The following is a 13,629-nucleotide window of genomic DNA, read 5'->3' on the forward strand; positions in this document are numbered from 1 at the left end:
ACTCCGAAAGAATCTTATCCAAACAGGGTATAACAGTCTTTGCGGACGTTGATCGGATTACTTCTACAATGGGATATCTGGAAAAATCATCATACAAAACAAACAAATATTCACCTGTGCCTCTAGGAGCTACACCAAAGTCCATACTTAGCTCTTTCCAAGGAGATCTTGACAACTCTGACATTTTCAATGGTTCCTTTTCACTGACTGGAGTTGTAATCTGACAGGCTAAACACGATTTAACTTTTCCATTAACTAACTCATCTATACGTGGAAACTATACCTTTTCACGTAATAACGCTTTCGTTTTTGACATTCCCATATGACCTTCATGAGCAATGTTCACTACTTTCTCTCGTAAACTTTCTGGTATGATTATTTGATGTTTTCGTAGAATTATACCCGAAGATATGCAAAGTTCATCTTTAATTTTCTCATATGAACTAAATTCTGCTTGATTTACTCCTACCATCTTTGAACTCTCAAACCATCTACCTGTTTCAATGGCTTGAATTACTGCTCGAAGAGTAATGTCTTCTATTGTAGCTTCTTCCAGATCTTTCCTGCTGATTGTTCTTGGAACCGAGTTCTGTGTAACGTAATTAACAAATTCTTCTGCTACTTTCTCTTGACGGTTGTTTAGTTTCTCATCAGATAAGGGATGACGTGAGAGAAAATCTGCAGGATTTTCAGTTCCAGGTTGAAAACAGATTTCAAAATCATATGGTTGCAATCGCAAAGCCCATCGTTCTAATCTCGCAGATGGCTTTGATGATGGATTTGTGTATATTTTCACCAGCGGCTTGTGATCAGCGACGATGGTGAACTTTCCTCCAAACAAATACAAATGAAAGTGTTCGCAGGCCCATACTATAGCTAAAGCTTCTCTTTCCAAATGAGAATAATTTTTCTCTGTGGTAGTTAGTGATTTACTAGCGTAAGCAATTATTTTTCTTTTTTCTTCTCCATTTTTCCTCTGCGTGACCTTTTTTCTTCTCCCTTTTTCCTCTGCGTGAAAAAATAAATATCCAAAGTAATCGACGAATTACGAAAATGGGCTGATAATAACAGAATGGCCCTGAACCCGAAAAAAACAAAGGATATGTGGATATGCTTTACGGACTCAATACAAGAGCCACCCCCCATATTTATTGTTGAAGAAGAAATAGAAAGAGTTAATAGTTTCAAACTTCTCGGCGTAACATGTCAAAATGATCTTAAATGGAATGAACATGTACACCAAATTACATGCAAGGCAAATAAAAGACTATATCATCTTCGACTTTGTAGGAAGTCTCAATTACATTAAGATGTTGGATTATTAACATATACATCAAAAATAAGACCAGTATTAGAGCATGCATCGGCTGTTTGGGCAATACTTCCACATTTCTTACAGCAAGAAATTGAACGTGTACAAAGAAGAAGTTTAAAAATTGTACAACTAGATAAAAACTACTTGTCCTCTTTGAAAAGCAGACTTGAACTTGCAACTACCCAAGAGATCAAAAGGATTATAGTGTAACTTGATCATCCATACAAATTTTTAGTACCTTATCCCAAAAAAAATTTGCACGAGTTGCGTAAAAGTAAAACTTATAGTATTTTATCCATGACCAAATATCATAAACAATCTTTTATTGCTAGATCTTGTAAATATCTATAATAAATTTAACATGTAATTCTTAGTATAATATGGTAAATATATAGAAAATCAATGTAAATTCATCGTACTTTTTAATCTGAAGATGAATAATAAAAAACCTTTCATATTCAAAACCTTTCATAATTCATATTCATATTCAAATTCCAGAAGGGCAGAACTGTCCAGTTCCACGTTCGAATCCATGGGTTCGAATCCCGTTGAGTCACCTGAATTTTTCAGGTTCATGAGACAATTATTTAAATTGTCCAGCAAAGTGCGAAGATCATATCTTCATTTAATTTCAAACACAGCACTGCATGGAAATATAATTGTTAGAAATTCATCACTTTTTAAAAAAATTATGTACTGTTTTCAAGCAAATTTTGAATCAAACGCTTTGCTCAGACAAAATAGTACAATTTAGGAGAAATTCCTCGAAGTTCATATAGAGGCTAGAGCATCAAATGCAGATGACCAAAAGCATTTATAAATTGCAATTTGCCATATGAACTTTAAAAAAATTTAAAAATAGGCACATAATTTCATGATGGCATTGACAACTTATCACAGTATACTTCCTTCACATGTTACAAAGACATCTGATGCTGATTCCCATTGGAATGACAATGACTTGACAAAGAACGACAATTCATTTAAAGCCCAATTTCATCGCTATTCAAAAAATAGGTACACAGTGTGTACATGTGGGTGGTCTTAATAACAGTTACAGTTAAAGTAACAAACAGTAGTCAGTAGTCCCATTTTACTCTGCAACCTGGTGTTGTTTTAAATAGATTACTGGCTGCAGTTAGCCATTTTAACATTCGCACTAGCTGGCTCATGATTAGAACACTTATTTACGTGAAATACTTCGTAGGCAAATTATTTAATCTAAACCTTGCCATTGGTGCAGGTATTGAAACCAAACCTTGCTATTGTGCAGTTAATGAAATCAAGTCTTATTGCTTTTGTGCGTGCATGACGATCAGTACTTAATTCAGGATTGTTTGTTTTTGTATTATCTTGTTGTTTGTTCAAAGTTTTTCAGTTTTTTTGTTTCATTCATGCTTTCTGCATTTTGCATCCTGTATGAAATTATATTGTCGATATCATATAATTGTTCTGCTTGAAAGTTATCATCCAATTTGATACATTATTCTGAATAGTAAATCAATTATGCCGTGTATTTTTTCTCGTAACCAACAAAGATTCCATTTCGACAGCGATTGTCTATGTACATAAGCATAAAAAGTAGATCGAAATACATGCTTGTTTCTTAAGTCTTGGCGCACACTAGAGCTTTCTGCTCGGCAATATGTCATTCGTGGTAGCGTGCTTAAGGAGGCAGCTCCAGTGTGCGGTTGAATTTTGCGAGTTTTTTGTCATTCGTGACAAGTGGCACAAATATTCAACATGTTGAATATTTTCGCCACGAATAACGATCTCCACTGTGTGTGCGTTGAAAGTAAAAGAGTAAGCTTTGAAAAAAATCAAAAAAGCGCTTGCGTAAAAACTCAACAAACTAAAACATAATGGCGCGCCAAATCGAATTACTTAGCGAAGTCATTTTAGAGGACAAGATCACGGACATATTGCCCGAATAACCTTTTTTCTGATGTAAAAACCATATGTCCAGCCGACAATTCAAAAAAATTAAGTGAAAAACAAATTCCTAACAAACAAGACTTCTTGAGATTACAAAATATGAATCAAGACACGACGCAAAGTGAACTGTAAATTTTCGACTATATTTCAAAGTCATCCTCAGACAGAATGATATTCAAAACCAAACATACACATACATATTTACAGTGCGTGGATTAAATAGTACACTGTTTAATTTCTATTGCTTGACCTTCGTACTTCCGTTATTTAATGGTTTTTACATAAGAAAAACACGGGTATTCGGGCCATATACCCGCGACGATCTACATGTCAGTGAGTGTAATAGTGATAACATGTTTGTAAATGTAGATCGTCAAGGTTGGTATAGTCCTGAGAAGGACTTGTTTTTGTTGTTGTTGGACAACCTTAGTGGTAGTCATCTTCAGAGTTAAAAGATAACGAGTCAAAAGATAACGATACTCCCGGGTTCAAACCATTTACTTTATAGTGATAACATCTCAGTGGTGTACTCTTTATAACGGCCGCTATGACGTCACATGCGCGTGACAGACTGCTCCTTGTAATTATCACAACAAATACAGATTGTCGCTGACTGCTGAGCTCAGTGTATAATTGTATTGGCAAAGCAACCGAGGCGAAGATAAGTTGAGAGAAAAATGGCCGAAGAAATTGTTCTTATCACTGGAACATCCGCTGGTCTTGGTCTTTCGACAGTTTATGTGCTTGCAAAGCAAACAGACAAGAAATTTAAAGTGTACGCATCAATGAGAAAGTCAAGCAAGAGAGATGAATTGTTAGAGAAAACTGCTGGTTGTCGCAATGTTGTTGTAATCGAAATGGATGTTTGTTCAGAAGATTCTGTGAACGCTGCTGTAAAAGAAATTCTGGAGAAGGAGGGAAGAATCGATGTTGTTGGTACGATTTCAATTAATGTCATTTTGAATTTTAGCTACTTGTCGGACAATTTGTACCATTTTGATGTTAGATTTAAGTTTACAAAGGAAATTTGTTTTTATTGCATTCATATGACAATAACGTTTTCACATGAGCCAAAAAGGAAGTGTGAGATACGGCATATTTTTAGTGCAGCACAGTTCTGTTGAACAAAATTAAAATGACGACGCGTGCCAAACCCAAACAACAGCATTTCTTTTACGTAAATGCAAATTTTTCAAATTTAAATCCACCAAAGCGTACAGTCATTTATACAAATGACTTCGCTATTATTTTGTTCAAAAGTTTATACTATTTACTACGTTCCTCACTTTACCACCGTGTTGAACTTTTGCAGTCTTATGTCTATTGAAATACAAGAATGAAACGTCTGACTGACTGATCTTAGACAATGTGAATAGACGACTTAGCTTTCGGATGTATCTGCCTGCCCGAGAATGTAAACAAGCTAAGTCATAAGTAAGGTCTTAGGTCACTGTCAGGGGAATGAAATTACGGTGAATGGCAGTAAAAGCTCTGTGCCTGTCTTATGTCCACAGTCGTATCTAGGTTTTTCCATAATTTTAATAAGAGTAAGTACAGCAGTCAATTTTGGTGAAGTTTAAAGTACTGAATAATATTTTGTTTTAGCAAATGGCTTTGTTCCTTTCCCCCGCCCTTCTGCTGCATATATTAAATGACTATATAAAACGCGTCAGTGACCATAGTTAATTATTGCATGTTTGTAAATGTAGATCGTCCAGGTTGGTATATTCCTGAGGACTGTTTTTGTTGTTGTTGACTGACGTTTAGACAACCTTAGCGGTAGTCATCTTCAGAGTCAAAACAGTTCTTCTCAGGACTATACCAACCTGGACGATCTACATTTACAAACATGCAACGATACTCCCGGGTTCAAACCATTTACTTCATAGTTAATTATAATACTTACTCTACACGGTGTCCCAGTGGGGTGTCCCCCAAAAAACGGAACCCCCACAAAAAGTTACGTATGCATTAAAATAAATCTGCGTTAATCGGCAATAGCTATTTGTACCGCCTGGCTATACGCTTGTCCAAGTTCGTTTTTGTGGCTGTTATAACTCAGTTAATGTCGCTTTGCCTTTACTAAGGTTTTTGTTGTGAGATGTGATGTCTGTACGTAACACGTATTTGTGTGATATCAAAAATAATTTAGGCGATGTAAACAGTGGCAGATTATACTAAGGGGCTGTTCACATGAGCCCGATAACCGGGATTCAGCGAGGCGTGAAATGATTTTGAGTCATTGAAAAGTGTACAAACTTTAAGCGCAAAACTTACAACTTTTCCTTAAGCGTCAGAAACCATTTTTGTTGTAATTTTCAAATCAGGCTTTATTATTGGTTTTCATTTTAAAGGTTTTGTGAATTTGCTAAGTCAGAGCATAGAGAAATTGCTCAAATAAGTTTTTTGTTCTAAAGTATTTAATCTTTTTCATTTGCCAAAATGATTTAACGCTTCGCTGAATACCGGCTACCGGGCTCATGTGAACAGCCTCTAATACAGGGCCTATAGGCTAAGACAAAATTGTAGGCTTTTAAGCTGCATCTATTCCTCCCGCTAAGATAAGTTTTCCTTTGATTTGCATTTCCTGTTAGAAACCCCATAGGGTAAAAAATGGGAAAATTTCATTTTAAAGTTAAAACGAAATTTCAAAAATCATTGACATGGTCAGGGAAATCGGAAAAGCCAATACTTCATGAGTTCTGAGCATCGCGCATTTGAACTGTAGATATGTTGAGTAATTACGTCCAGATACAACGGGCCTTTCAAAAGCCCGGGGCTGTAGGCTGAAGATTACTCAGCCTAAAGTAAATGGTTTGAGCCGGGAGTTTCGTTACACTTTTTTAAATGAAGATCGTCCAGGTTGGTATAGTCCTGAGAAGGACTATTGTTGTTGTTGACTGACGTTTCGACAACCTTAGTGGAACCTTAACTGATTACAGATCACCTGAACAGATCAACCTTAACCTGAACAGATCACAGCAATTACCGGCACCTTACAAACGACTTATTCACAATACAAACAAACGATCAACTAAAAACATTACACTTCACACTAATTCATGATTACAATACACAATTGACACCCACACATTACAACTAAAAACATCACACCTAAATCACACATCACAACTAAAAATAAAAATATTCACTTCACACTAATTCAAAATGACAATACATATTTCCTGTACACACAATACAATGACGTAAGAACCAGATACGGCTAACCTCATGTTTACTCCTCATTTGACTCTGAAGATGACTACCGCTAAGGTTGTCGAAACGTCAGTCAACAACAACAAAAACAGTCCTTCTCAGGACTATACCAACCTAGGACGATCTACATTTACAAACATGTTACTCAATGTTTTTGGCTGAAAAGCAAAGAAGTGAACACATGGCTGATTGGTACAAAAGTCTTTAAAAAATGATAAAGCTCACTCCAAAAAACATCTTGTAAACTGAAGAAATGAGTTATGTTGTTTTTGTTTATTTAATCATTTATTTGATACAAGTAAACGCTAGTTCTTTTGGAGCCCAATGAGTGGGCGAGGCATGTAGTAGTGCAAATTGAACTACGGGCTGTGAGAAAGTGATTTTAGAAGAGATCAAGGTCTATAAACTAAGAAAATGTAAACATTACATAATCGAACTAATGCTCCTAACATTTTTTTCTTCAAAGTTCTGGTATAATGCCATTGATGCGCTTTCATTAAACTTGTTGACATATTGTAAAAGGTGTTCAATTATCATAATAATACTCCATATTTAGTGAACAACGCTGCTACTGGCTGGTGTGGTGTACTCGAGGTGCAGCCTTGGGAAACTATCACAGGCACCTATGATACGAACGTATTTGGGGTACTGCGCGTCATCCGTGCTGTTGTTCCCTCTATGAAGAAAAACAAAAAAGGGCGCATCATTAACATCAGCTCAACTGCAGGATTACATTCTACTCCGTTCCTGACCGTGTATGGCTCATCGAAATATGCTTTAGAAGGAATTACGGATTCTTTGGCGCCTGAGCTTGCATCGTTTAATGTTCAGTAAGTAACTATCAGTAGAAAGCTACATGTTATGTACAAAAAGTTTCATTAACATAACATACACGTTTCATGCGGTTTCGGATATTCTCAAAGCAATGTGCCAAGTTAGTTAAAATAAATTAAATATAACTATTTACAAGGTTTATCATCAATTATCATCAAAATGTTTCCATAATTTCGTAGATACACTATTGCTAATGTGCATTTAATATAGACGAAGAGTTTTTTTTCGAATAGTCATGTTTCGGCATCTCATGATGCCATCTTCAGTATAAGTGAGTAATACATAAATAATACAGAGATGGCATCATGAGATGGCGAAATCTGTCTATTCTAAAAAAAAACTCGTCTATATTAAATGCTTTTAATAATTTGTAAGAATTTTATCCTTTTTCTTTTTCTCTTTATGGCTGCTTTACCCATTATATGCTGTGCTATAATATTTGTATTTTCGATTTCGATTCCCACCTCGTTTTTTCTCATTGCATGTTGCAACTCTCAGATATGCAATGAGAAAAAACTTTGACTATGTTATCGCCTATCGGACGGTTTGACTGTTTGAAAAACACAATTTCTTATGCTGATCTTATGTAAATTTGTATAGGCTATAATTAATTTCCCAATTCTTATGCTAACTTTTAACTTTTATAGGGTAGCTTCTTCTAATCAAATTGCAAAGGCAGTGATTGTGCATGACCGGGGGTAAAAGCTATTTAATTTTTTAATTTTTTAAATTTATATATATCATTGGTTTAAACCATTGAGTCCATTGAGTCGAATAATAACTGGAGCGGCTATCTCAAACACGGCTTTATATATCGAAGGTTGTCAAAAAAATGATGGAATGGACCTATTTCCGCTGAGATTTACCGATAATGACTGCCTTTCAGAAAATTTTCAAATTTTTCCCTCCCCCCTGAAGAAAGAGTGAGAAAAAAGTATTAGTGTATTAATGGTTTGACAAGCATTTTATGACGAATATCACGATAAAAACCTACAATTCGTAACAGCGGGTCAACTGCGGTTTCCAGTTATCGGCTCCCTCTAGGAAAGCTATCAACTATGTGCGACAAAACTGTCGTTGGCTAGGCTACGTTTGAACTTTTGTAATACATTGTGTTTAATGTACATGTGTTCTGTTTTCAAGTTAAGGACAAAGACGTAAGGAGTACTCTGTAGTCGTATTTATGCCAATGTGATAATCAGACTCAGTTACACAACACATTTTCAGTAAGAATTTAATTGAATTAATTCGAAAGAAAAAAAACAAAGTATATTCATATTTCAGATTAAGATAAAAAACCAATTATAAAATAACAAAAAAAACAATTATTATATATTTATTTACCTGCAAGGTTTATTGTGCAGTTGCTGCAATTATTTAGAACTTTTTTACGGGCAGGTTTGCTTCCCTACATTGTTTGGCAACATGGCTCATTCTTTTGCATATGTAGCTACGTATTCCTTTTAAATTTTCAAAAGAAAGCTGTATGTTCACAGCACTTTAGTATTTTTGTAGTCAATTAACTTATTTCTGTTAACAATAATGCATGCAGCTTGAAGTCTTGAACTATCTAATGAGGTTGATGTTTTATCACTAGCTTAATCAAACTTACTTCTTCTCACACGATTAAACTCTATATAAAAAAGTACATCATTGTCGATTTCAATGTTCACGAGAGAAATTTTATTTCATTTGCTGTCATTACTTTTTTTCCATTGGTTCATTTTGTGGCCTTTGTGTCCACAATTGTAGCATCTTCCTTCATTAATAAAACAACCGTGGCTATTAGCAGCCTGGCATCAAAGGCAATTAGTGCATGTATACCCTTTACCGCACCTTTAAATGTATTATTTGATTCCACAGTGCTTTCTAAATATAAATAAATGGTTTGTTAGGGGCTGTTTGATTTGTTATGTGTATGATTGATTTGCAGGTGAAAAGGTAAAAGTGTCATTAGAGCAAACTTCTATACAAAACACTGTTTACCTTCTTCATTTTTTTGGTTTTCAGAAGTGGAGCCACTTTAAATAGTAGTAAAGTCTTAACACATTTAGATGGATTGAAATATTGTGTAATAATGCAAAAAACAATCATTAAACAGTATAACCAATTTTGGCTAAATACACACTAGAATTTTGGACATCTTTATCTTCAATTCCCTGACCTGTTTTAAATGCAATTGAACTATTTGCACTTTTCTAAACAAAAACAAATTTTATACACATTTGATACCAGTTTTCAATGCTTTTTCCTCATCTGTATGATTTGGTATCTGGTTTTTTTGTATGCAAAAAACGATTAAGTATTAATAGATCTTTTGCAGTAAGAGATTTAAACCATATGAGTGAATCACTTTTTGTTAACTTACATGCTGGAAATTTCATATAAAGCTTTTCAGAAATTATTAAATTATTAATCTGTAGCTACTAACCTCTTTTTTATCTATGGACCACAAAGGAAATTTTTTCAAATGCAATAAAAACAAGAAATAAGCAAAGAAAAACTTAGATAAGTTTAAAAAATATTTATGTTTTTTTTAAAAAAGCGGGAAAATTACAAACGGCAACTCTGTACTCTGATTGGTTAGATGACGTCAGAGCATTAATACAATCATCACAATGGATCTTCCTTTCCACCATTTTTGTGACATAGCCAGCAACATAAGATATTGCTGCCTCCTTGTACTCTAAAAGCTGAATGTAGTTTAAGGTGTCGCAGTAATCGTGGTCAGTTTGTTCTGGCCCACGCAGTTCTAGATCGTATCTTCTTGTTTGCAGTATTTATATCGGAAATATTTACCGACATTTGTTCACTCTCACACTGATCTTCTAGTTTCGGTTCCATCTTGAGCAACACAATTTCCACGACTTCCTGTACTATTATGTCGCATCAACAGTTGCTTGTGTACGCTGCTTTGAACTGTCGAGATGTCGGATTGTTGTTCCAACCTTCTGTTGCTCGCACAGCTGAAAAAAACAATTCTAAATGATTTTAACTTATCTTATATGTAAGCAAATATTTAAGGTAAGAATTTTCAATTATAACAAGATCCTCAGCAAGCCCTTGTGTACGGCTTCAATGCACAACAGAAGCCCCAGGAATCCTGTTTTTTTCTTGTGGGAAAAGATCGTCTTTCCATTATCACCCTTAAGGCTCAGAATGTACTGCTTTGCATCATCCAAGAACGTTTACATTAACTCATAATTGCTTTTTCTTACTGGTGCTTTGTAATTTTTTGCACTTGGATTCCTGGAATTCAAAACGTCAAGCAGGCGATCAAATACTCGACTGAACTTAACAGTTTGTTCACACCCTTTAAACTGTGGAATTTTGAGCTTACCTTCACAGAAGTCTTAAGCATCTGCAACACTCGAGCTGAGTGCTTGCACTGCTAAATGTACCTTCATTTTCTGCGGCTTCCAGTTTATGTGAGCTTTCTTTAGTCTTTTCGCAAATCGCAAGCCTTCTGAGACTTGCAGTTTCTCGAGCTCAACTAAATATTGCCACCTTACCAAACTATCCTTTTCATTCTTCAGGGTTCGCAATTAAGCAATTGCTCCTCTGACAAGCTTGATCATATGACAAGGATCTAAAAATGCATCAGGTGGATGCAAAAAATATGCTTGGAAATCATTAAGTGAAAGTTTCACTCCAAGCAACTTCATTATTGCATGATGTGTGGATGGACCTTCACAATTAAGACTTGCAACTTTCACATCAAGTTCACACAACTGGACTAAACACTCCTTTGTTAGATTAGCTTTTGCTTCTGCAGTGAGGCCATCTACCTAGAAGTAACAAACTGGTACTTTCCAAGATGAATCTAGAGCAACAGCCATGTAGACTAAAACCTCAGTTGCTTCAGGGAGTAAATCATCATCAATCCCAGTACCAAGATCAACATAGCCACAACTTACTGACCGTCCCATTCTTTTGCTGCTTGAACTTTCACTTTCAAAGTAATCAAGGCGTCCTTGGTGTTTCAGGGTCACCGTCGACAGAATTATACTATAATCAAATCACTCTTGGGTGAGGTAGGGTTAAATTAGACTTCTCTCAAACATAATCATACGCCTTTGGTGAGTAATATTTCAAACTAAGAGCAAAAGCCCGGAATTCTGGGAGATAATGACCCCCTTTTTTACCCTGAGTGTTTGCTACTAAACGACTCATTATATCATTAGAAACCCCAGATAGTAAAGCACTAAGAAGCTCAGCCTAATCAGAGCTGACCATTCTCTCATCTTTCAAGCTATGAATGATTGACTGTAAATCATTTACCTTTTTTTTCAGTTTACCTTTTGTTGCATTAGAGACTTTCAACCTTTTTTTATAAGATTCTGCCTTGTCAATAACTTTATCTAACTGTCTTTTCAGTCTCCTGGGAGACTTAAGACAATATGAGTGATCATGAAGAGAAAAATGATCACTATCACTCACCTCGTTTTCAGTACTCTCCTCAAATTGAACACCCTGCACATTTGTGTCTACCTCACCTTCTTCAGTGTCTGGCATCTGTAGGAATAAGCAAAACAAGCTTCATTCCTTAAAAAGACATGTTCTGTAGAGTGTTGTTGCTTAAATTGTCCATTCAGTTCGTACCAGTGAATGCAATAGTGTCAGTACTTCACAGCATACCAGATACACATTGCCACCAAACATTCTCTTCATGTGTTCAGCAAAATGATCTGAACAGACTCCACTCCACTACGTTGGCTCCGTGAGGGGTAACCATTTCTTAATACTTTCTTCCCAAACAGCAAAAAGTGCAGGGTCTTTTTTTCGTCAAGAAAACTATTGTGCAATAAATTGGTAAATTTATTGTTTGACGTTAACTAATCAAATAAATAGAAAAACATGTTGAATATTGTTGAAGAAAAAAACACATACAAAAAACATCAATATATGCAGTATTCAAGACAATGTTTTTTAATACGGCCTTTTGGATTTTGTGGCTTTCAGTTGCAAGGGCTTTTAAATTTTATGAAAATATCTTAACAGTGAAAAGCGATGTGTTTCTTTTTGTGATTAATACAACATTCAACAATTGAACAACGATTCGGCATTTTTTAAAAAAATATCGAGTTTAACTTTGCAATTATATTTTTTGTTTTGATAACAACTCTGATTGCATTTAAAATTTCTTACTATAGGCAGGAAAATCAATATAACATCAGGCCAGGGGGATGTTGAGAATATTATTTTTCTGCCAAGCGAACATTTCAGCCGAAATAAATCCTTTGGCATTCATTCCTTTGGCATTCATGACCCTAACCCTGACATATTATGTTATAGTACCAGGCTAAGAAAGACTTATTGGAATGGGTATCAATGTCGCCATACAACCCTGTGAGGAAAGCTAGCCAATTTTTCTCTTACATTTTTTTGATTATAGAGCAAGATCAATATTGTAACTACTTATTATTCTAAATTGTATATTGTTTTATCCGTTTATATATGTAGCATAAAATACTTTTGCTAACTGTTCTAGTTCTAGTTCAAAAATATAGTCGTTGTTTTCTTTTATGAAAGAACATTTGTCAAAAACTCCAGATTGAAATTTTACAAGTTGTTAAACACGCCAATATTAGTGTGGCAAGTAACGTATGACGTCGTACGTCCGTCAAAAGAAACCGGAAGAGATTTCAGCGAAACAAAGTTTTCGCAAAATCAATGCATAAAATATACATTTCATTCTTTTTTCTTTGCAGTATTGTAAGCATTCAACCAGGCGCTATAAAAACACGAATGCTAACTCGATTCTCCTTCGACAGTGAGCAACTAGCAGATGATGACCCATCGAAATTGCTTGGAGAAAAGTTTATTCAAACCTCTGCTGCCGAAGTAATAAATCAAGCTCAAACACCTGAAGAAGTGGTCGAATATATTCTAAAAGCGATTACTGACGAAAAGCCACAGCCACGTTACCTCACTTCTAAAGGGTTTGAAGAATTTGCCAAATCAAAATTTTGTGATCTAACTGGTAGAATTCCTTTTGAAATGAGCAATGCATTTTTGGAATAATTTTTGTCACAATTTATACTAATGTAATCATTTTCAAATAAATTTTACATGTAACCTTGCATAACCCTTGCGTCTTATGTTCCTATGAGAGAAAGAGTTTTGGAATAAGCAGTGAAAGTATTTTTAAAAGAAAGAATAAAGGTAAACGATGTTGGAATAAGTTAAGTCCGAATTTATCTGGATTTATCAAGAATTTTTTGGAGGAAGTATTTAAAATTATTGGAACTGTGAAAGGACAAACTAGAACCAAGTCAAAACACAAACCGTCACGTTTATTGTGTAGCACTACCTTTAAAATTGTTCAA

General features: G+C 35.1%; 1 protein-coding gene across 2 annotated transcripts; it reads left to right on the forward strand.

Annotated features, from left to right (window-relative positions):
* The first annotated feature begins 3,852 nt into the window (after positions 1-3,852).
* On the forward strand, positions 3,853-13,388 carry LOC124453035 (retinol dehydrogenase 8-like). Of its 2 annotated transcripts, none has more exons than XM_047003727.1 (3): positions 3,853-4,186; positions 7,023-7,296; positions 13,075-13,388. In XM_047003727.1, exons 1-3 carry the CDS (start codon positions 3,928-3,930, stop codon positions 13,322-13,324), a joined length of 783 nt encoding a protein of 260 aa, XP_046859683.1. In that variant the 5' UTR covers positions 3,853-3,927; the 3' UTR covers positions 13,325-13,388. The 2 variants fall into 2 exon arrangements, with proteins under 2 accessions (XP_046859683.1, XP_046859682.1); XM_047003726.1 differs by having other exon boundaries at positions 3,854-4,186; positions 13,012-13,388.
* The last annotated feature ends 241 nt before the right edge of the window (positions 13,389-13,629 follow it).

The sequence above is a fragment of the Xenia sp. Carnegie-2017 genome, unplaced genomic scaffold (assembly GCF_021976095.1).
Source record: "Xenia sp. Carnegie-2017 unplaced genomic scaffold, XeniaSp_v1 HiC_scaffold_25, whole genome shotgun sequence".
NCBI lineage: Eukaryota > Metazoa > Cnidaria > Anthozoa > Malacalcyonacea > Xeniidae > Xenia > Xenia sp. Carnegie-2017.